Here is a 24,524-nt window from a genome sequence, read left to right on the forward strand (position 1 = left end):
GGAAGCTGTATCTTATTATTCTTTTGTATACCTATGAATGAATTAATGTTTCTTTTAAAGTTTTATCTTTGTTTTGCAGCTGCACTGTTCCGTTTCAAGGGCCTGGAGTTGGTGAGGGCTGAAAGGGAATTATTGGTTATATAACAGCAATTCTCATCTGTCTATCATCTATCTATCATCTATCTATCTGTGGTTCTTGTCTATTTTATTTTGGAGGTGTATGTGGTGTGGCTTTGCTCATTAGCCGGATTTTATGAAATGAAAACCACTGAGAGGACAGTGTTTAAACATGGCAACAAGTTTACCCAGCTCTTTTCCTTCTTCATCTTTCTTTGTTTAATCTCCAGTTTAGTAATGTGTCCTGATTCTTGTGCAGACAATATAGACTCTATCCAGTGCTTCTTATCTTAAGTTCTGTGGCTAGTTATTAAAGAAAACACAATCTCAGTAGAGTCGTTGAGATATCACAAATGGCCCATTGGCAACAGGGCATTTAAAACTTGTTGGATTTCCTCCAGAAAGCATAAATCTGGATTGGACGGGTGGTGGTGGTTATGGACTATCCTTTTGATGTCAGTGACATTGTATGGGCACTACAAAGCACCTGAGTGCATGAGGAGCACTGCTCCCACAATAAAAACCCATATGGAAATACCCTGACTGGCGTTTGCATCAAAGGAGGTTGATTTACTTCAAACTCTAGACAGGCAGGATACCCTAATGTTCTACTGGCTTGTGTTATAATAAGCATATGAAGGGGGAAATAAACATCCAGAAATATCTGGATGCCCACAGAAGAGCTGGAATTGGCTGTGTTTCCATGATACGTGTCCATGTGTCATCTTTTGCTGTGGCAAATATAATGGAACATTACCAACTTTAAAAGAGTCGCATTGTCTGTCAGGCCTCATTGAAGGTGCTTATTATGTCTCCCAAATGATTTCCCCCTTAAATATCTGAAAGAACCCCTCATTTTATACCAGCCTGCCTAAAGAGGAAGCCCCATTGGTGGTCCTTTCACCAATCAATGGTCACAATGCAAGGGTCTGAAGGAGGGCTTTCTCTGCAGTGAGCCAACAGCTTTGGAATAGCCCCCCCTCTGAGGTATGCCACACCCCTACTTTTTTCCAGCTTCATTCCAATGACAGGTAAACATGCACACTTTCCTTTGCCCAGGCTTTGTGGAGCGATGAGTTTACAGTGAGACTTCATTTCCAATTCTGCTGCATGTTTTATGTAAGATTGTTATTAATTTAATTATGGTGCTCAATTTATTTTGTTTCAGATTTTTCGTCTTAATTTTAATGTCCACTTTGTGCTGCCCTGAAACCTTTAGTTGAATGGCAGACTAGCAACACTTCCAGCAAGCAAACATTTTTTTATCTGAGTTGCCATGTAGAGTGTGAATATTGGGAGGGGGACATACAGAATCATAGAATTGTAGAGTTGGAAGGGGCCCTGAGGGTCATCTAATCCAATCCCCTGCAATGCAGGGATCTTTAGCTCAACGTTGAGTTCGAACCCACAACCCTAAGATTAAGAATCTCATGCTTTACCAACTGAACTATCCCAGGTCCAGAGCAACAATGCTCTTGCTTTTGAAAAAAGGAAAAGAAAATTTGAAGAAAAAACCTCCCATGAAATATTTTGTCATTTACATTGAATTGCTTTGATTGATTGATTTTTAATGTAAGACAATCTTCCAGTTTGGTGCCCTCCATGTGTTTTGAACCATCAGTCTTAGCAAACTCTATTGTTGGTGAAGACTGATCTAGAATTCTGTGATACAACGCTCAAATCTAAGGTACATGTCTAAACCTAGTTATGCTGCAGTCTTCATGAGATGACTATAGAGGGCCCTTGTTGCTTGGTAATTGCTACTTGCCTTCTTCTGGTGACCTTTGGTTTAGTTTAAAGCAAATATCTTGCTTCTGCTGTCCTTTTGAACTGGTTCATCTCTTCTGCTGAACCTTTTCACCTCTCCCCTCGAGCAACTGTGACACAGACACCCTGCTATATAGATTGAGCAACAAGAAGCCTTTGCCCTGCCTTGCTGAAGGACAAAAAGATCATAAGCAGATGGGGTGGAAAATGAAAAAGGCCTGTTGGAGTGCCAAAGCCAAAGAGGAAGATCAATATTTAATCAATAATTGTTTTATACACATGTGAGGAATATATTTTGCCTTTTTAAGTGACAGGCATTGATGTAGCACTCCCACTGCTTCATTTGCATTAGATAGAAGGAAAGGTAGAGTTGAGTGTCATCTGGATATTGATGACACTTAATTCCAAACCTCTGGATGACCTCACTCAGTGGTTTCATGTCCTTGAGTGCTTGGAGTTGGCTGACATCTACCAACTGGGACACTTTGTGTAGGAAATAAATGTTGGCCACTAGCTAATAATTTATGTCTTTAGGATTAAAGGTGGGTTTGTGCAGGAACAGCCATGCCACAACATATTTCAAGGCAGCTCGGGCTATTCCCACTGCAAGAAGAAGTTGCCACCTCCTGTACCTAGGTATACATTCCATCTTTGCTGGATATTAAAAGGAGAGTGTGGTAAGCAGCATACACTTGACCAAGACTTCAGACTTTAATAATTGAAAGTCATCCAAAAAATACTGGACAAGATAGAGCTTTGGGCAGCCCATAGCAGTCATGAAGTCCTATGCCATCGCAGATTAGGTGATCATAACATGGATGATGATGTCTCAGGACACCCATCCTAGGAATCCTCATCAAATCCAAGTCCATCTCTGTCATTTTAGGAAGGGAAACTGATGAGGCAATTGGATAGGCATTATACTTGCAGAATCCCTAATCTGAGTGCCCAACACACGATATAAACATTCAAGAGTGACACTCAAACAGATAGCCTTGAGAACAAGATGAAGTTCCTGTTGACCACAGTAATTCTCTTTCCCTTACTCTCAATTCTTTGCTGGGGCTGAACAGAATACAATATCTGGAAGCTGAGAGACTGCTAGGACAGACTTAATCCAAATCACCCACCAAAGTCTTGGTAATTCTGGCCAGATCAGCTCATTCATTTACAATCAAATAATGCATGAAGATTGTTATTTTGGACATTAAAAAGCATTCAGCTTTTTAATATCAGTACCATCAGACTGAGGATAGACTGGTAATTCAACTACGGACCATTTGGTTCACGCAGAAACCAAAATAATGAATGGACAGAAGATGTATAATATCACTTTCTCTTCCCTGGTTTGTTACAGTTCAACAGCATATCCCCAGCTGCTAGTGTGCTTTTTCTTAATTTTCATTCTATTTTGCTTTTTAGCTGAAATGTTGGTGGCAAGAATGTCTATAGATGCAGCCTCATAAAACCAATGTTTCCTTGATATTCTTCTAGGTTAAGGTGTAAGATGCTTTTAACCCTTTAGATGACAGGAGAGATAACCAGGTTACCACAAAACTATATTCCATTTTCCTAACCCATTTGCTTTTTATTAAGCTAGTAGAACAGTGGAAGTATGATTTGAACTCCAAATTGTTTGTTATGGATTGAATAAATGGTTCAACTCATGCATAAATAGGGGTTGAACACGCATGATGTATAACTTGGAATTCATGTTCTCCAGATTATAGTTCTCTCACTCTTCAGAGAAGAAATGCAGTGAATGTGGTAGAAATCTTGAAACAGGTAGCAGTTAATTAACTGTAACCACTAGAGGGAGTGAAGGGTCAATCATTGTGATTAGGGTAAAACAGAAAGCATTCTATCTTCATTATATTTTCCTCTCATAACGTTGGTTGGCTATCAGTAGTCTTCAGTAGTGAAGCTCTAGTTTGAGCTCTGCTATGTTTTGCTATATATTTCCTGCCACATAGTCAAATATGAAATGGTAAACATCATAAGATTTTTCATATAGAAATTGTGTACAGTGGTACCTTGGGTTACATACGCTTCAGGTTACAGACTCCACTAATCTAGAAATAGTGCTTCAGGTTAAGAACTTTGCTTCAGGATAAGAAAAGAAATCGTGCTCCGGTGGCACGGCGGCAGCAGGAGGCCCCATTAGCTAAAGTGGTGCTTCAGGTTAAGAACAGTTTTAGGTTAAGAACGGACGTCCAGAACGAAATAAGTACTTAACCCGAGGTACCACTGTATCTCTGTATGTGAAAGATTAAGTCGAGGGTTGCCACCCTTCTGGTCAGTTTCACAACCAGCTGTTCCAGGACATAGTCATTTAGGGTTTTTACCTCTTTGTCTTGCCTGGAAGACAAATGTCCTCATTCTGTGTGGCGGTGATTGGAGTCACCTATTGCTACAGCATTTTCTCTTTTGGATGTCTCATTGATTTCATTCTCCATCTCAAGATCACCCTGAGCATTTTGGTCCTTACATCTGAAGTACTTGTTCACTCTTGGAGCCTAGTATCACCAACTACAGCGAGTCTTGGGAGGTTTGTGCCCCTTTGGAGATTTCCAGCTTGTTGGGCTCAGCCCCGTTTTAACACTCAGAGCCTCATCACTGCACCATTTTCTTTCCTTCCTATAGAGTTTGTAAAGGTGTAATTGTAAATGTGTTGTGTAGTTTTCTGATAAATTTTAAGCTGCCGTTAAAAGGTTAAGCTTTTGGGGAGAAGGAGGAATGAGGAGTGTGAGGCCCTTTCTCTCCAGGTTACCTGCACAGTTGCCTACTCTTTCCACACTTGTTTGAGGCGGTTTTATTGTAATCTCAGTAAGGTTTAGCAGGAAGTGGTGGAAGACGATCTGACACAGTACATGGCTTTGCTAACCCTCACAACAGCACTGTGGTTACTAAATATGTCAAACATGCTTAGTCAGATCTTAAAATTGTCTTAGATATCAGGGGTGGTGGTATGTATGTATGTATTTTATTACATTTGTATACTACCCTTCACCCAAAGATCACAGGGCAGTTCACAATATAAAAATACAAAATGAGAAAATAAAATGCATAATAAAGATCAGTTCATATGGGGAGATGGTCCTTGAGGTATAATAAATAAAAATTCTCCAGGAAGCTCATATTACTTTGAATTTGTAGAAATGTATTTACCAAACAGCCTTAGGCAAGCCACTCTCTCTCAGCTTCAGTTCCCTCATCTGCAAAATGTCGGGAAAAGAATACACTTTGAATACTTAAAAGCGTTGTACAAATGCTTAGCCAATTTTAGCAGCTGCTTACTAAAGCAATGGCTCTGTAAAGATGGAGCAACCCCCCCCCCCAAGAAGTCAGCTTTACATTGTTTTGAACCTAAGCATGTTATTGTTTATCTGCCTTTCACCCTAAGGGCCCAGGGCAGCAAATAAAACAACAATATTGAAAACAGTTTAAAATAACTTACAATCACAGAAATACGGTGGAAATATATAAAAATAAATTTAAAAAAGGTCCAGTAGCACCCTAGAGACCAAGAACAAACTTAGTTGGTCTCTATGGTGCTACTGGACAATTTTGTTTATTTTTTAAATATGTTTCTACTGCTGCAGACCAACACAGCTACCTACCTGAATCTAGAAATAAGGTGGGTTCTTAAAATATCCATCTGAAAAGCCAGGATTAAGTGGTGCGTCTTCAGCATTTCCCAAAACCCGTATAAAGAAGATGCTAGAAGCATCTCTGTGGGGCTGGAGTTCCACAACTTAGGGGCTAACAGGGGGGACACCCTCTCCTGTCCCCAAACATCCGCAGGCAGTGAACAGCCAAGAGGACCGCCTCTGCTGATCTTAGCATCTGAAAGAGTCTGTGGGAAAAGAGGCAGCCTTTCAGGTATTTTGGGCCCAGGTCATTTAGGGCTTTAAATACTAACATGAGAATCCTGAATTGCACCCAGAAATGAACATTGGAGCTGTTTTAGAGCAGGGGTTGTTTGAGATCTAAACAGAACCCCATCCAGCAATCTGATTGCTGCATTTTGGATCCTTTGAAGTTTCTGAGTTGCCTTCAAGGGCAGCCACATGTAGAGCATAATCTACCAGAGCATGAAGGACAAGTCATCTTTGTCTAAAAGGGGCTGGTGAAGCAGCCAAAGCTGAAATAAAAAGGAAATTGTTTACATGCAGTTTCACAAGGGAGATAGGATTTGCTTTGCATCTCTTACTGCATCATGTGTGGTCGCCATGAGAAAATGCCTTTACATTTCCAATAGCAATGAAGATAAGTGCTGACTCTCAGTTAAGTGAAGTTAGGATTGTAGCATTTGTCATGCTTAGAAATAATTTCTGTTCTAAGCATGGCTAAGACTGTATCCAATTTACTGCTTTTGAAAATAGCCAGGCGTACTTCTTTGTACAGGAGGAAACTAGGGCAGCATTAGAACTAGGGTAACACAAGAATGGAAAACTTGAGAAAGGTGATAGAGCATGAACTGAAGTTAAAGGAACAAAGTGAGAATGATAGATGATTCTGGCATATGAATCCAAATGCGGCTAAGGGTATAAAACTGCAAAGCTGCAAGAATTAGTATTGGGACTAATGAGTAGGTGCTCAAGATGCCTCCAAGTGGAAGAAAGTATGAGGTGTAGCTGTGGTTATTAAATAGTTTCTCCTGCCACACCCTGTATTCTGGCTTTTCTTTTTTCTTGTTTTTGTTTTCAGTGCTGGAATGAATGGGCAATGAGTTTTAGTTTTGAGATGGGTGGCAGGATACCTCTCCTCCCACTCTTGGTCTGTTCACCTCACCCATGGTACAGGTATTGCAGCTTTGCCAATTATTAATAAGTTCCCAGCCCAGCAAGTAGAGTTACATCTGTTATTTAACAATTACAGATTTAACATGGAACTCCCTGGTATCACTTTTCTTTAAGACAAACATACAAATTTACTGGTTTTAGGTATAAATAGAATTCCTATTTTGCCTATTAATATGTTCCGTACAATAACACTTCTGGGGTGAATGACTTATTTTTTTCTGCTTTGAACATGAGTGGTGTTCACACGATGAATAAGGCATCCATTTTACGTAGAAAAGGTGCTTCGAGTACCCTCTGGTTGGGGGAAAATAAAGCTTTTTGCAAGCCTCTTACTGAAATCCTCTCCTTTTTATATCAGTGACTGCTAGAATTCTGGAAGAAATGTGTATTTGCAGTGGAAAGATTAAAGTAGGAAGATTTTTTCTTTCTTCTGCAGTAAAGGAGACCCTGATTTTGTTCACAGCCTCTCAATAATCAGGAAGATAGTATCAAAAGTGATAGGTTTAAGTCTTGGAAAAGTCTCTGAAAGATGATCTCATTTCTGAAGTAGCATGGGGGGGAACAACTGTGTGAACTTTTAGATTTATTCTTCATTAATACTAAAGGAATTAAAACTGGCTATGTTGTTTATTTAATGAGACTTTTAAAACAAAATTCCATGTTGAAATTATGACCACCAAGAAATCTATAAAAAGAAACAAAGATTATAACCTTCCCCCCTTTGGAGGAACCTGAATGGTATCTTCCAAACAGATGACAAAGTACCTTTGGCTGAATCACACGTACAAGGACAGGGTTTTCAGCAGAATGGGAGGGCTAAAACTATTGTAATTTTTATTTAAAGCTTGGCAGCATACGCATCAGATCATTTACACAGAAAAGGGAAAGTTTTTTTATTTATTTTTAATTGAGAACAGAAAGTTGTTCGCTACTAAGGAAGCCTATAGTATCCAGCTGCTTTGCTGTGCTTTAAAGTTGCCTTGAGTGGAGCTAATGTTTACATTTTCTGTGGGGAGGAGGATAATCAAATCGGGATTATTTTCCTTTTTTTCTTTTTGTATCTATCCCTCCTTTTTTAAAGGGGAAAAATACAACTTGTGTGTTTAAGGAAGGAATATGGATATGTCTGATCCACATTTTTGGACTGTGTTCTCAAGTTTTACAATGCCTCATTTGAGAAGTGGAAACAGACTCCGCCGAACACAAAGGTAAAAACTGAGTTCAGGAAGCTTATGTTTCTAGTTGTTTGTTGCCGTTCTTATAAAGTTTTCAAAATGTAAATAAATTTTGGCCGCATACAGTTGCCGAATAGCTTGTAATGCAGGTAAATACTGCTTCAGCACTTCCGCCTTCTTTGTTTTGAGGTTTCATGCTACTTTTAACACTCAGTAGGTTATAATTAGTTTGTAGACTTATGGCTACCTTAACTATAGGTAGAGGGGAAAAAGTTTCAGTATTTTGATTTGTGCATCAATGAAATCTAATCACTGAACCTTTTATTGTTTCAAGGTTAGTAAATAACTCTTTTGTAGAGAAAGTTCAGTTTCAAATTAATGTTCTATATCTAATTCACTTTTTTCCAGAAAGGGGTTCTTTAACTGGGGGGGGGGAGTGCCACTTGTTAATACTGTGATTTTTCTGTTTATCAGAAAATGTTTTTCTGGAAGACAATTAAAATAACTAGAGAAATGTGGCATGTAAATAAAGTTTGGATTATTATTTTTGAAATGATTGCATTAATCTGGTGCTTTTGCTTAACCTGTGATAATGGGCTCCTTTTTTGTTGAGTGACAGCTTGATTAGTATTTAATCAGTTTTTTTCTGAATTTTGGCAGGATGTTTTCATTGGTCTATGTTTTGATACCTCTTGTGTGTCAAGTATTAAGATACATTTCTGTAACTACAGCTTTTCTCACTTCAGTCAGAAGCAATAACAGAATAATGACAAGATCTAATCTGAAGCACATAACTAGTGAATTTGATAGAAACTAGAAACTAGAGCTATGTTAGAAGAAACAAAAAACTGATTAGAAATGAGCTAACAAGTGTTTTCTTACACTATGCCTCACATGTAGTTATTTATGTATTTTTAGACTGCCTTTAGCTAGAATCCCAGGGTGGTTTTGAAAGCAATCAAATAAAAGATACACATCATACAATCATATTAAAATATATAAACATTATATAAAACAAATTACAATAATAAAAAATTAATATAGCAGTAGCAACGCATCCACTTTTGGAATTCAGTTAATACACAACTTCCAAAGTTTGAAGGGAAACCATAGATCTTCAGCTGGGACCAGAAGACCACCAGTGAAGGAGACAGGTGCACATCCATAGAGAGGTAATTCCACATCCAGGGCACCACAACAGAGAAGACCCATTTTAGTACTTAGGCTAGTGTAACTCATGGTTTACTGATGTGTAAATAGTCTATTGACTCTTGGAAACTTTGGGTACAGTCTGCATCTGTTTATGGATACATCATCATCATCATCATCATTATTAATAATAATTCACTTTATTACCTGCCCTTCACCATAAGGTCCCATAGTGGGTTAAAACAATTTAAAATTCAAAACAGTTTAAAACAAGAGAGTCACAGGACTAGGGTAGTTCCTAAAAATGTATATCTCAGGTGTCAAAAGGCCCAGGTAAAGAGGTATGCCTTCAACATAGGATAGAAGCTCTGTAAAGAAGGTGCCAGACCCCTCCTTCACAGTAGGGAATTCCACAATGTAAGGGCTGCCACAGAGAATACGCTCTCCTAACACACACACCCCAAACCTCTGGAAAAACCCTGTTGATTTTAATACCTGAGTGGTTCTGATAAATAAATAAATATTTTTGTTTATTAAATTTGTATACTGTTCTATACCCACAGGTCTCAGGGCAGTTACAACATAAAATCACAATATAAAAACATAAAATACATAATAAAAAACAACAACCGGTACCCCCCCCTCCCCAACACATTTTAAAAGGGCATTGGATGTCAATCAGCCAAAGGCCTGCTTAAAGAGGGACATTTTTGCTTGGCACCTAAAGGTGTATAATGAAGATGGTCTTTCATATATTTGAGGACTAAGTCATTTGGGACTTAAACATGAATGTGATCACCTTGAATTAGGCCTAGAAACCAACTGGCAACCAGTACAGCTGTTATAAACAGATAACATGAGCAATAAATGGAACCCTAGGCAGAAATCTGGCTGTTGTATTTTGAACCAGCGGAAGCTTTTGAGTCAATTAAATGCTACGCCGTTTAAACTGAACCATAGTTAGCATGGATGTGGACACATTGCTAAACTCTTGTTATGAGCATAACTAAAGCTGTGGTGAACCAGGGTCTACCTAGTCCAGCTTTCTGTTATCAGAATGGCCGATCTGTGGGAAGCCCAGAAGCAGTCATGATCGTAATAACACTCTTCCAATAGTTTGCCAGCAATTGGTATTCAAAAGGCACATACTTCTGATAGAGGCAATATATATAGATAACATGACTAGCAGCCATTAACAGCCTTTTTCTCCATGAAACTTTCTAATCTTTTTTAAATATTTTCCAAATTGGTGGCTATCAGTACATCTTGTGGTAGCTTGTAGCTTAACTATTAGCTATACAAAGTAATACTTCTTTTTATCTGTCCTGTTCTTTTTATCTCACACTGTTCAGCTTTGGATTACCCCAGGTTCTAGTGTATATGAGAGGGTGGAAAACTTAATTCACTTTCTTCATACCATTCATAATTTTCCTGTCCCATACATTTCTTGTATGTGTTTTTTTCTAAACTAAAATGCTTTGGGGCTGGATAATGTCTTATGGCTGCTTGGGAGAGGGGACCCTCTGGAACCACAAAGGCAGTTGTGAGTTGCATAAAGGTGGGATCTGGGGTTGCGGCGCTCATCTCGCTTTATTGGCCGAGGGAGCCGGCATACAGCTTCCGGGTCATGTGGCCAGCATGACTAAGCCGCTTCTGGCGAACCAGAGCAGCGCACAGAAACGCCGTTTATCTTCCCGCCGGATCGGTACCTATTTATCTACTTGCACTTTGAGGTGCTTTCGAACTTCTAGGTCCTAGGCTCTGTGGTTTAACCCACAGCGCCACCCGCGTCCCCTTTGTGAGTTGCATAGGGATAGAGAAATCCATGGAAATAGCTTCATTGCCCTTTCCTCCAGCAGGAAGCCTTTTCATTTGCACAAGAGCAAGTCTGAATCCAGCCCTGTGTTTTACATAGGCCCCTTAATGTGCATGACTAATAAGCTTGGCTAAATCCAAGGCTTAAACCTATAGAAACATTCATTCTGATTATCGTGTCAGATTACAAAATATTTTGCTATTGCACTGGCTGAAAAAGAATATAATCTTTCCTGATTTACTTGAGGAATGCCATTTGTGGCCTGACATGGTGAGGGGAGTGGCCAGTGTCTCAGGCTCGTTGTGGGAAAATGGGGGGGCTGGATGGGACTTCAAGGAGCTAGTTGGGTGTCCGGAGGGTGCTGAGCCATGGAGCAGACCAGACAGAAGACTTTGTTCCACTTGGTCCGCTCCTGGCCTATAGAAGGCATGCCTTGTTTGCTTGCCTAACCAGTTGCACTGGGCTTTTTTTCAGCCTCCCACCCCCTGTTTAATTTACCTCTTTGGGTAAATTTGCAGGAATGGGTTTGCTGACCAATGACTTTGCTATGGACTGCTGGTTTCAGGGCTGGGGAGAAATTTTGCTCACAAGAAAATTTGCTTTGGCTTGTGGCTTTAGCCTACCTCATAGCAATCATCACAACCTTTGATGGTGGGAGGGACATTTGGCTGGATCCTTAGTTGGGAAGGATAGGGAAGGGATTGTGGAGGTGGTGCTTTTCGTCCTGAAGCCCAGCTCAGGGGCTGATGGGCCATAGTATCCCCTGCCAGTGGCCAAATCAGATCTACTAGAAGTAGGTCACATCATGAACCAATCCCCACCTGTAGGCTGACAGCATATCAGCCAGCAAGTGGACTGGTTGAGTAATGGGTCCATGCCTAATGCTTATGTTAAACCTATACTTCTGTAATCAGTAAAGTTGTGGCATAATTTTAATCCACACGGCTCTGTGTCATTATTTGCTGCCTGCTCATCCACCCACAACTTCACTGCACAGGAGTCCACAATTGATTAGTGTGCTTAGAGATCAAAAGGGTGTGCCTTTCCCAAGTAGAGCTGCTTCATTGTGGCAGATAGCAGGTTGGCTTGGAAACACAAAGTTGGAAGTGATAAATGGCAACCGGGTATGCTATGAATCCAGTGTTTTAATGTCACATGCCACATATAAGCAACAGATTATTTTCTTTTGTGTTCCAGTCTAACTTTAGTTTTTAATTTTCGTATTGCTTCTGTATAATCCACCATTGGCTCAGCCAGTGAAAATAATCATTGGGCATATGCACACCTATTTTCTACTTTGCTAGGGATAGTTCTTTCCCCTTGCACTGTTTTTCTACGTCCTGATCCTCCACTGCCCAGTGGGCTGTTTCCCTTTGAAGATTCAGAACCCTAGACCTCAGAAAGCTTGATAGGACCTAAGCTCCCCCCCCCCCAAATGGTACAGTTACCTCTTCCAGGCCCTTGAGGCACTACATTGGTGACATACTATGGAGTCATGGATGCTTGGCATGAGTGATGCTTCTTCCAGATACAGGACTGGAGCTTGAGACTATAAAAAGAACACCAAATGCAATGTTTGTGGGAAGACCACATGTGACTGTACTACAGATGAATCAGTAAACTGGGGTGCTTTTCTTTCCCTTCTATCTCTAAAGTGTGCCATTCAAACTGTTGATATGAAATGGCCTCCTTCAGTGGATGGGATATGTTAGCCCTGCCACTTCATAAATATGAATGTGTTTTTAGTTTTTATTCTGTTCTAGTTTTATGCTTGTTTAAATGCATGTGCTGTTTTTTGTAAGTTGCTTTGAATTACTTTTCATTTAAAATGTCACTAATAAACAAACAGGCAATGAAAAGCTTTCTGTTTGCTTGTTAGTTTTGTCCTTGGTATGGTAGTGCATTGATCCATTTTGCATATATTGCTAAGCCAAACTATGATTTTATGCAAATGTGTGACTTCCTGATGTAAAGATCTTGGCTGCAGTGGTTCTCCCCAAGGCTGGCTGCAGCTGTGCTGTTGGGGGCTAAGCCATGGTTTGGCTTAGCAATACATTTGAACCTTGGCTTGTGGTTTGTCTTGCTGCAGATAAAGCACAAGCTGTAATCAAACTTTATTTTGGCCAGAGCTTTTTTTCAGCCAGAACTCACTGGAACTCAGTTTCGGCACCTCTCAGGTGGGTGCCACTGCCATTATATGAGAACAAGGGAGGTGTTCCTGGTGGGTTCTGGCACCTCTAAGTAGCACAGCTTATGGCTCAGAAAGACAAAAATGTAAACCTTGGTTGAGCTGTAACATATAGTCAATCCATGGCTCAGCCCCAGGTAGCATGGCAGCTGCAGGAACTGAGACTGAAGGCAGTCGCATCTGCTCAGTTATGCTAAGCCATGGTTTCACTTAATATTAAGTGTGAATGGGGACATTATTTCTCAAGTGGTGAATTTGGTGGTGGTTTTTTGAGGGGGGAATTGCACAGATTTGTATAACTTTTAAGAACTTTAAATATTTTACTTTTTGTTTATTTTGTGACATCACCATATAATTGTGTTGGGTTGTTGCATTTGGCAGTCGGTCTGAAAAGCAGAACACCCTTTTTTCTGATTATATGAGAGCTGAGTTTATTAATAACATTGGTATATCACTGAGGACAAATTTGGTTGTTCAGTATATATGAAGTAACCCATGTTCATTTGCCAAAGAGTTCCTTTTGGGATTGTAGGTTTTATATGAGATTTTAGAGTGATTGTTAAAGACTCTATTTCTATCTTTATTGTTAATTTCATTCCTCATGAATCTTTAAGGTGTTGGCTTTATTTGTAGCTTTTTTGTTTTTGTATATTGCATATTCTAACTTGCTGGCTTTAAAAAAATTAAAATACAATAGATGCCAGGCTATTCCATGTACAACCAGACCATTGGTTAATCTAGTCTTGACTTGCCTTTGTTCATCAAGTGGATTTAATCTCACATCTAGAATAATTCTTAGGTGTGGCCTCTGCTTTCATACAACAGTTTGCACTTTAAGTCAGTCTATTATTTGTATTAGCAGGACATTTGTTTTAAACAAATTTGGATATATTGAAATGGAAATGGAAATCAAGATTTGATACGGAATAAGTTTATTCCCGTACACCAGTTCCTAATATTATTCATTTTCTCAGAAACCACAAGCTTCACATTTTCAGATTAAGTAATTACAAGCTGCTGCAGATGCTGGTATTCATTGATACTACTTTTCAGAACCATTGAGTGTAATTAACATTCACATCCTTTATGATTACTTAGACCTGCTGTGGAAGAACACTTTGTTTCAAACCTGAATAAAACGGAAGGGCAAAACAGCTTGTGGTGAAATCTTAATCATCAGGGGAAAAGAGACTTGTGATTCTGTTGAAAATGATCCAGCAGAGAAACAGCAGATGTAGAATAGTAGCAGTTTGAAGATAGGCACTAGTCCCAATAGATAGAAACAAGTTTCAGAAGTCTGGGACACTAAGATTACTTCCATATTGATTTGCCCATTGGAGAAGGTTCAAAAAAGCAAACTGTACTGCAGTTTCTCTGTACTAGCTGTTATTGTCTGAAGGTGTTATTTCATCAGGTCTGGTGTCAGTAAAAATGCCATAGTTCATTTTCTTCCTTAATTGTCCCTACACAATTTTTTTTCAATGCATATTATTCCTAAAATTTTATAATCCATATTCATTTCAACACAGTTCTGAATTAATTATTCTAGGTTGTATCTAATTGTGTTTGCACACAAGTGGGAACAGATGTCTTGTTACTGCAAAAGGACTTGCCCTTCCTCACTTCTCCACTGCAGCATCCCTCCCCCCCCCAAAAAAAAAAACATGTACTGGAAGGCTGGGAAGGGGATTGTAGGGGGAGGAGAGGATAATAAATTGTGTGAATGGAAGGCAATGTTGGATTTAACCCTCTGTAATTAAAAGAAATGACTCCTCTTTTCACTAGTTCACGTGTCTAAATGCTCAGTTGTTTAAAATGTTGCAATGTACATTGATTACTGTACTACAAAATCACTTTACTGGTTAATTTTACCTAAGAGTGCAGTACAAGTACATTAAAACAAGTTCCACTGATACTCCTCAGTGGCCATTCATAGGCTTACACCTAAGTAAACACACATAGGCTTGAACTAAATTTGAAATGAAAAGGTATGTGAGAATCTATAGTTGGTTGGCATCCGTTTGTCTTGAGAGACAGTGAAAGAATACACCTTTGGGGGTGAAGTCAAACTTTTGGAAAGTTACAGGGCCTGCACTGGCTGTAAACACCAATACAGGAGAGACATGTTTTGTTGCACTTGGGGCAAATGAAGGTGTCCGGTTGTCCTGATGCAGGTGTACCATGGCATTTCTTCTTTCTGCGTTCTTTCTTGTGGTCATCCCTCCTTTGGTCACTGCTCTGGATACAGAACTTGTTTTCAGGCACTGCAGTTTTCTGCAAGGGATTCCTACATGGCGGGGTTAATGTTGTCAGCCTTCGTGTCACATTTGCATACATCTTTGTGACACAGAGTTGGTCTGCTCACGGTCCAGTGCCTGAAGCCGGCTCCCAATAGAGCACGTCCTTGGGGATCACATAACACAACTTAGTTCTTATTAGTACTGGTGGAATGGCTACCTGATCACCAAGAGTCAATCATACTTTTTAGCAAGTAAGCTAAATGGATTTTAAACACTAAGAAGTCTGAATTAAAAAAAAGTATTTATGCAAAGTAGTATTAGGCTGTACAGTAATACTAAAGCAGTTGTTTGAATGAGCATAAGTTTCCATGAGCATGTCAAAAAGTATGTTGAGTATAAAACACAGATCAATTTCTTACTACTTCCCATTCTTAAAATAGTGGTGGCCACCATATTTGGCAAACGTGTCACAAGCTAAGGTCGAAATTATGACTCTGCAGTTCTTAGTGTGCAATAAACTATGTATACAGCTCATACCTGGGGGTGGCTTGTCTTCTACTGTTACTGAGCTAGAAATAGAAGCAAAGCAGTACTGAAGAAGCAAACAAGGGCATAGAGCTGATTCTAATCCATAGCCAGACTGGTGAGCCCTGCAGCCAGATCTGGGATCTGGGTGTGGACCAGGGCGAAGCCTGTGCTGGCCTTTATGTGCACCTGGGCTATAAAACCTGGGACTGCAGCAGCCCTGAAGCTTCTGATGCCACCATCAACTGACCCACCTACTCTCAGTGAAATACATTTTTTGGGGGGGTATCAAACAGCTGTTGGTTGATAGGGCTGGGAAGCAACTTTATCTATGGTTGAAAATGATCCACCATGCAGTGGAAAACCACCTGCTGGCATCTCCTCAGGTTGCCCAAGGAGGCAGGCTGGATGAGAGATTGGGCCAGCTGGTGGACTGCCTGGAAGAATGGATCCTTGCCCCATGCCATGCCCAAACCCCACAGTCTTGGTAACCAATAAAGCTGTGGCCTCGTTTTTTGCCCATATGCTGCCTTTGTTTGGTTCTTGCTCACACTTGCCTGCCTCCCCTGTGCTTGGTGTGCAATAGGTCTTAACTCTTCTCTCCAAACAATGACGGCTATATTTAAATGTTTTTGTAGTAAAGTCAGTTTGGTGACTCATAACCTTATGAGCTGGAGTCATGCTTCTTCCTTTTACTTTGTTTCCTAATGCTTTATTCATCCCAATATCTGTTTTGCAATGAAGAAGCCTGCATTTAAACTGCGTAACAGTGAGTAAAGGGTGTTTCATCTAGTATAGAGAAATGTTTTCTACCGAGTATTTTTGGCACATTAGAAACTTTGTATCAAAAGGAATCTACCTACTTTAGAAACACCCGTTTCGTTTGGAGTAAGGTCCAACATTATAGATAATGATTATTTTTAATGTTGACTAGGAGTACCATATGTTGTCCAATGGAAAGCAAATGAGCATCACAGAGTTCTATTTCTTTCTCATCTATCTAAATATGGTGTTTCAACTTTTTAAAGAAACCTGTGTGACCATGTCTCTGATTCTACAGCTTTTTATTTTTCAACTTAAATAAAACGACATTGGCAACCTAATTTCTCGTATATAATTTTGATGCCATAAGCACATGCTGCTTGAAAGAGAAGGAAAAGTAGTTAAGCAAGTTTTGTGGCTGTCTGGTTTTCACTTAGAAGGCTTATGCCAAAGCACATGACTGATGCTGTGCCACCCAAAGATTATTAATGAATAGACCATGCCTTCCTTTGCTGAGGGCACAAGAAGGGACATGTAGAAAGCAGGAGAGTTTTTACAAAAGTTTCTTCTGACTTCAGGCATGATTACTCACTGCTTTTTCCCTGCTACTTCCTCATGTTAAAATGAGCATAGCATGATGTAATTGTCTTGTCATATAATCTGTGAGGTAGTTTCAGAGCTGAACTGAATTTTTCCATTTATACCATCTTCTATTTCCTATTTGTACATTCAGCAGAGGACTTAAGAGTACTAGTCATCTGTACTAAATCAGGTAGCTTCAGTAAACTAGAAAACTGGTAGAAGGTTTTTTGTTCTTTTCTCTCTCCAGAGATTTCTGTTGTTATGGTTGGTGGCAAGCAGATATTCAAGCTGTGAAACTTCTTATGTTAAGTGACAAATGCCCTTACCATTAAATTTGTGTTAAGCAACTATTAAAGAGCTAGGACCCCACCATTATGAATTTGAAGTCTTCTTTAAAGGAAAGTAGTTTAAGGTCTGCTAGAAAAAAGTTGCAACATTATATACTGGCTTGAATTAAAAAAACCAAGATGTTATATGAACATTCATGTGGTTTTTTTGTTTTGTTTTTAAAAGGTTGGTATAATATGAACATCAGAGTCCTTTTAGTAACAGGAAAAGGTTCATTTAGAACCAACTTAACTACCATTTTCTATCTGTGGGCAATATACAACAAAATAGCACAATGGGACTTCCCCCTCACCCTTTCCCTCTGTGCCATCCCCATGCTCCAGAGAGTTTTCAACATATCCTGTTTTCACTGTTACTATAATGAAATGAAAAGAAAAACACAACCCTTTGATCTCTTGCTAATATTGCTCCTTTTCCAAGAAAAAGATGTCAGGATATCATTCTGCAAGAAAACCCAGACAGTTTTCACACAATTTTGTGTGATTGGATGTTTTGGCTAGGTTATGCATTGTCATGGCAAGCTGTGTGGCAGTTCATATACTTCTAAGGTTTAATACATAACAGGGGGAGTAACGAGAGCGGTGAGTGACATGCAATGCTGAAACAAAAAAAGTTCCATTAACCGTGTTATCACAAGACACAGAAGACATCAGTTGATGCCATGAACTGGGTTGTTGTCCTTGTGTTGTGCTTTGAACTACTCCTTGAACATGGTTTTCAGTCATATTTTCCTTCACGGATGTTGTTAAATTAGAGTAAACACTATGTCTAACAGTTGCTAAACAGTGTGTTGGATAAAATTAATAGTGTGTTTAGGTGGAAAATTCTTGATTGTAAAAATGCTGACCAAAATATATATTAAAATAAAATAATTGAATGAATTTGTCATTCTGTATGGCAGAAGTTGTGAAAGATACATCATGAAAGCTGCTGTTTACCAAATTTCTCTAGGTTAACAGTCTCTGAACTCAGTTATCCTGTGGCTTGTGTACACAAAGTATGACTCAAAGCTTGAAGTGAGTAGAGTGTCTGGAAAGAATCCCTAGCTAGAACAAGGAACCTTAACTCATCTCTTTTCTTCATGATAAGTGATCATGAAAAGTAAACAAAAGGATTGCTATATTTGATAGTTCACAAGACAGCAGAAAAACACAATGGCCCGTGAATGTTTAAAAACGGTCAGGAGAAGAATGGTAATTGTGTAAACACAGTCTATGCCAAGGAGCCTTCTAAATATGTAGAAGGAGCTCCTTGAACTTATAAGGTGTTGTGCTGCTTTTTCAATTAGGGACAGTAATTACTTGCATGCAGGAATTTTCTCAGTATATACCTAAGATAGATTGGTGTAAAGTGGTACCTTGGGTTACAGACGCTTCAGGTTACAGACTACACTAACCCAGAAATAGTACCTTGGGTTAAGAACTTTGCTTCAGGATGAGAACAGAAATCGGGCTCTGGCGGTGCAGCGGCAGCAGGAGGCCCCATTAGCTAAAGTGGTGCTTCAGGTTAAGAACAGTTTCCGGTTAAGAATGGACCTCCGGAACGAATTAAGTTCTTAACCTGAGGTGCCACTGTACAGTATATGGCACAGGACAACTGCACTATGGGACATTTGGTTTTGCATTTGCATTTAACTTTTTTTTAATGTAAGGAAGTTTTTAGAGTCCTATTTCCTCCATCCACTCTACCCCATCAGATACCAGTCAGATTGTTTCATATCTTAATAACTTAAGCTGTCATTTTAAAAGGAACAAAACAAAGCAGACGCAGTATATGGCTGTTATGAAAGTGTGTGGGTGGAAGCCTGAAAATGCATCAGCTGTGGTGAATTCTGACAGCAAAGACGTTATAGGGATCCTTAATTGCATCATTCCTTAACTGTATCATTCTATTTCCATTGTTAGATTCTTGAAACAGTGTTGTGGATGAGAAGGTTTTTGCAATTTAATTGAACCAAAATTAAATGTTGGGATTTCACACAGCACCAGGTCAGATACAATTTTTCTCATGAGAATGGTATGGTTGAACTCAGATCCTGTCACCTGTGTGAACCCTAACTCATTGTTAACTGATACATTTCAGTTTGATAAATTCTCAGTAAAAGGAAACAATGTTTTAATGAAGATTCAATTTATTTTGGACATAATGTTAAGAGATGGCTTTACTTGTGCCTTGTATGTTTCAACCAACATATCACATCTTTTGTTATTGTGACATCCTTGTTGTACCCCTGCTTTACACTTCATTAGCATTTGTTGCTTGTCTATATTAAGTAATCTTAGTTGCAGTCACATATGTTTCTTTCCTGAGCAGCACATTTCAGACTGTTCTTAGCAGCTCTAATTAAAGTTTGATTTTTCTTCCTACATAATACTATTTTAAATGTTTGATTTAAGAGGGGAAATGAAATATATGTTGTAATTGGGGAAGACATCAACGCCTTTCCATATATAACTTATTGCAAACATTTATGACCAAAGAGAATACATAAGACAGAGCCTATGCATAAAACATAATATTTTTATTGGGTCACAGGGAAGCTGAATCCATGTTTTCCTTGGTAATGGGCAAGTTTCCAGGAACTGGTTTTTGTTGATTGGATTTCACTGTTGTTCATTTAGGACTCCTAAGTGTTTGCCTACTTTACACCCTAAAAACAATGGCAAATTATAAAGCCAAAGTGTGGTGTTTACATGCTATAGAAATAATTGAGAGATCCAAAGAAAAAGACTCTTACCGGTATCAAGATGTAAAAGTAACTGAGCTTTCAAAACTGATTTTGTTTAGGAGAATGATAGGGTGACATATAAATATATTGCCTTGGAATATAAATGCAAGGGCAGGTCCTCAAAATAAACAGTAAGTTTTTGCGGAAAGTTTTCCCCAACCTGTAGCACTGGGGAACGGCCTTTTGGACCCTTGGCAATCATGTTGTGGATGTTGCAGGGCTATCAATTATCCCCGGTGCTATTTAATAGCTGTATGAAGCCACTGGGATAGATCATTAGGTGATTTCTGGCTTGATGTCATTGACATGCTGATGACACACAGCTCTCTTTTTCTGTAACGTCTGAGTCAGAAACTATTTGGATGGTTGGTTCTCACATCAGGGAGCTGGTCAGTTACATGTTCTGGATTGGGTTGCTCTTACTCTTAACAGAACAGGCTTGCAGCTTGTGAGTGCTCCTAGATTCAGCTTTGTTGCCGGAGGACCAAGTATCTGCATCTTCTGCTAGCTTTAGTTGGTATATCACCTATGGACTTTCCAGGAAAAGGATAACTTGGCCACAGTGGTTCATGTCTTGGTAATAAACATCAGATTGCTCGCAACACACACTGTGTTGGGGATGTTTCTTTGCAGAAACTACAGCTAGTGCTAAATGCAGCAGTTGGTTCCTTTGCATGATGACCTTTTGTCAGAGTATATCACTATTGCTGAAAGAGTTGGCCTTTTCTGCCTATACACTATTGGGCTAAGTTTAATGCTTACTTATTGTTTATAAACCACGAACAACTTAGGACCATGTTATCTTTAAGATCTCTTGCTCCCTATGCTACCACCCAGTCTTTATGTTCAGGGATGAGGTTAGCTATTTATTTATTCCATAAATAAACACATTTATTAATTATAAATAATAAATCTTCCATGTTTTGTCTTTTCCTGTTAGTTCACTATAAAGCAGAGATATAAAAGAATATGCACCCAAGCTAAATTGTTTGCTACCATCAAGATGCTCAGACAATAAAATTCTTAAATCTCACTCTGTAGCCCAACTTGGAAATCATAGTAGATCATATAATCTTATAGCAACATATTCTTGTTCTGCTGTAAGTGTCTAATCTGGTTTCTATCAAGATATAAAAATGGCCTGATAAGGTTCTTTAATATCAAGATGAAAGTATTCTTTCTTAATAGGTAAGTATGTGGATACTACAGCTGCTAACAGCCAGCTGTTCCCACCATAAAATGATAAGATTTGACCATAATTGGTAATATCAGTAGAGGCAGTGAATTGAATATGATAGTATTATTGTATGCTGTTGATATTTTCTGAAGCATCCAAAGAATTTTACCAATGAACAGCCTAGAAATATACTAAATAAATTGAATGGGCTGAGAAACAGTGAATTGTTAAAACCCTCTTTGTGATAATAAATGTTCCTAGGCTATTAATTATTAACCATTTAGCTTCCTTTTGTTAAAATGGCCTTAATAAATATTTTAGAATAAATAACTTTAGCTTTGGACAGTTTTGGCCACCACCTAAGAGCAGAAGCTGGATGTCACTTAATGGATCCACAGAAAGTATAAGAATATGATATCGACTCAAGGATGTGTGTGGTGGAAATACTGTTTACAATTGTCTATTCATAAAGGCATCAATGTACAAAATTGGCTGGTTGCCTAATTCTGTCAAGTGTACCCTGTCACATAGTAAATTGGCTTATATAGCAGCTAGTCATATAACACCATATATTTTACTAGTCACATATTCAGCTGAAGTTTATATCAAGCAGTACTCCAGATTATGTAACAGGATATTTAAAAATCCAAGGAAATGTATCATTCTCACTGAAATGTCATGTTGACATAATACAAAAGGACAACACAAAAAAATTGTACAGGAGCAGCATAAGCCATAGTCTTCTAGAGATCCTTCTAATAATGTCACAAACAAAAATAGGTTAAATTTATGATGGGATATGAGGAAAGCTTTTTAAAAAGTTTGTTTCCTTGTTTATGCAGATAACCCATTCCATAGACCTCTTCTTTGCAATCAAATCCCCCCTTTCCTGTCCAAAAGTGGAAATGTGTTAATGTGCAAAGCAGGTACTTGGTGGCAGATTTAAGTGCTCATAAGATGTTTCAGGATTATTTCCACATCATTAAAATTTGACTGCACTAATTTTTCATATGTTCCTCACTTGGGCCTTATCTAGCTTGAAAGGTAACATTTGAATCAAAGGGCAGTTCCCTAACTGTTTAGATTTGCATATGTGCTGTGATGCTAGGTCTTTTGCTGTGAAATAATTAAGGTTAATTCTGTCAGTGTGACAAGATGCGTGACTTTGGGGAGGTAGAACTCTCAGTGTTCGTCAGTATAAAAATTAATCAATATTGCGCTAGTAATTTATATTTAATGGACCAGTGCAGCATTTTGATGAAATTGTAAATGTAAACTTTCAATAAGATGCATTAATAGAGGCTACAATGAAAAGTAGCTTGTGGGATTTTAAAAGTATGTTACAGAAGTTTAGTTATTTGCTGACAAATTGTGTTTTGTTCCATTCTAAGAATATATAGTGGAATGCAAATTTTTGTACTGCATGTCATTTTCTCCTCTGCTAATAGAGCAATCTCAGCAATGCCTTTGGAGCGCTCTCTTCAATTCTCCCTCTAATCAGTTTGTCTTTTTGCTGCATTTTTTGTTTTCTTTTTTAAAACCCATTTTCAAAAATCAAAACATGCCAACCTACTTTGCTGAAGACTTAAAGATAAGCAAACAAGCGAGAAGTGGGGGTGCACAGTCAAACTCTGCTCTCTCGAGCACATCACCTGTACAGTGTACACTCTTTAGAGCCCTTCATGAGTTTCATGATGAAGCACTGAGTGGGGAGTGCCCTCTTCTTGTGTGGCAGTTCCCTGCGCAATTTAGAACCCTGCACAGCCAGGATTTTAAATCAGGCATGGAGTCTCCGTGGAATCAGATAGAGGTTGCTCCCCACTTCAAACCTTTGCCCTCAAACTCATAGAGGGTTCTAAACTATGAAGAAATGTCCAAATAGGCTTATGTGAGGTATCTGTGAGAAATATGAAATGAGCTTGTATAAAATAAGGCTATTGTTGCCTGAAAGCTGACACAGCATTGCAACTTAGAGACTGTTATGAATCACAACATCTTTGGAAACTATACAGCAAAATGTAAACCTATAATTGTGGATGATGTAGATGATGTGCTCCATGGCATGTGTTGACAATCGCAGAGGAGAAGGGGAGCTATGTATGCAAGGCTTAATACCTCTTTAGGGACAGATTTCTCTGTATTTGCAATAAAGGATTAACATACAGTAAATATTGAAAGCCTAGTGATGAAAACTGCTAAGGAACTGACTGCTGTAATTAAAATCATGCTTCTTTGGGATAACTTGTCCTAGTCTTGCGATTCGGCATGGAATTATTGTTTTGGTTTGCTTGATTTCTCCAGCATGAAATCAAGACAAAAGATACAGAAAGAAGACTAAACGTTAGAACTTGCTAGGGAAATATGTCCAATTGATGCCAGGAACAAGCAAGTTGGGTATCTTTCCTACCTCCCAAAGTAAACTATGCAAACACTGATTCACTATTTCCAACAGGTGGTTGTTTTCCAAGGCAGCCGCCACTCTCTCTTTGTCAGTCAGTTGCTTGTTTACTGCATGCTCTGAGACATGTGTTCCAGGGGTTATGTGTACATCCACCTTAAACCTTTTAGGGAGGGATCTATCAGCTTCACTTTGACCAAAAGGCCATTTAGCATTGCCAGGCTGCAGTGAGGAGTGGTGGGAGTGAATTCCACTGAAATGGTGCTTTCAGCATCATTTAACTCAAGGTCAGCAACCTTTTCCAGCTGTGTGCCGGTCCACCATCCCTCAAACCATGTGGTGGGCTGGACTATATATTTTTTTGGGGGGGATGAGCAAACTCCTATGCCCCACAAACAACCCAGAGATGCATCTTAAATAAAAGGACACATTCTACTAATGTAAAAACAGGCTGATTCCCGGACCGTCCGCGGGCCGGATTGAGAAGGTGATTGGGCCACATCCGGCCCCCGGGTCTTAGGTTGCCTATCCCTGATTGAACTTGACTCGAACTTGTTCTGCAACTTGGGTCGTTGATGCAATGAATGAGATTTAGAAAGTGAAGGAAAAACACTCTACCAGCAAAGCATAGCCAGGCACAAAGCCACAGGCCCTTGGGCAACTGCCTCCTCTTCCTTCCTTGCACAGTTTGAAGGATCCTAGGGAAGCCATCCATTCACACCTGCCTGTTCAGTGCAGGATTTTGAG

General features: G+C 39.2%; 1 protein-coding gene across 17 annotated transcripts in view; it reads left to right on the forward strand.

Annotated features, from left to right (window-relative positions):
- MAST4 (microtubule associated serine/threonine kinase family member 4) overlaps positions 1-24,524 on the forward strand; it is a 200,944-nt gene that overhangs the window by 104,193 nt on the left and 72,227 nt on the right. Inside the window, exon 1 of one of the 17 annotated variants that reach the window (XM_053409257.1) lies at positions 7,466-7,897. The exons of 15 other annotated variants lie outside the window; for them this stretch is intronic. In XM_053409257.1, coding sequence (XP_053265232.1) covers positions 7,806-7,897 — 92 coding nt within the window. In that variant the 5' untranslated portion in view covers positions 7,466-7,805. Of the gene's footprint in view, positions 1-7,465; positions 7,898-24,524 lie in introns of those variants that run through there. One more of the 17 variants, XM_053409259.1, reaches the window with a different exon arrangement.

The sequence above is a fragment of the Podarcis raffonei genome, chromosome 11 (assembly GCF_027172205.1).
Source record: "Podarcis raffonei isolate rPodRaf1 chromosome 11, rPodRaf1.pri, whole genome shotgun sequence".
Classification (NCBI taxonomy): domain Eukaryota; kingdom Metazoa; phylum Chordata; class Lepidosauria; order Squamata; family Lacertidae; genus Podarcis; species Podarcis raffonei.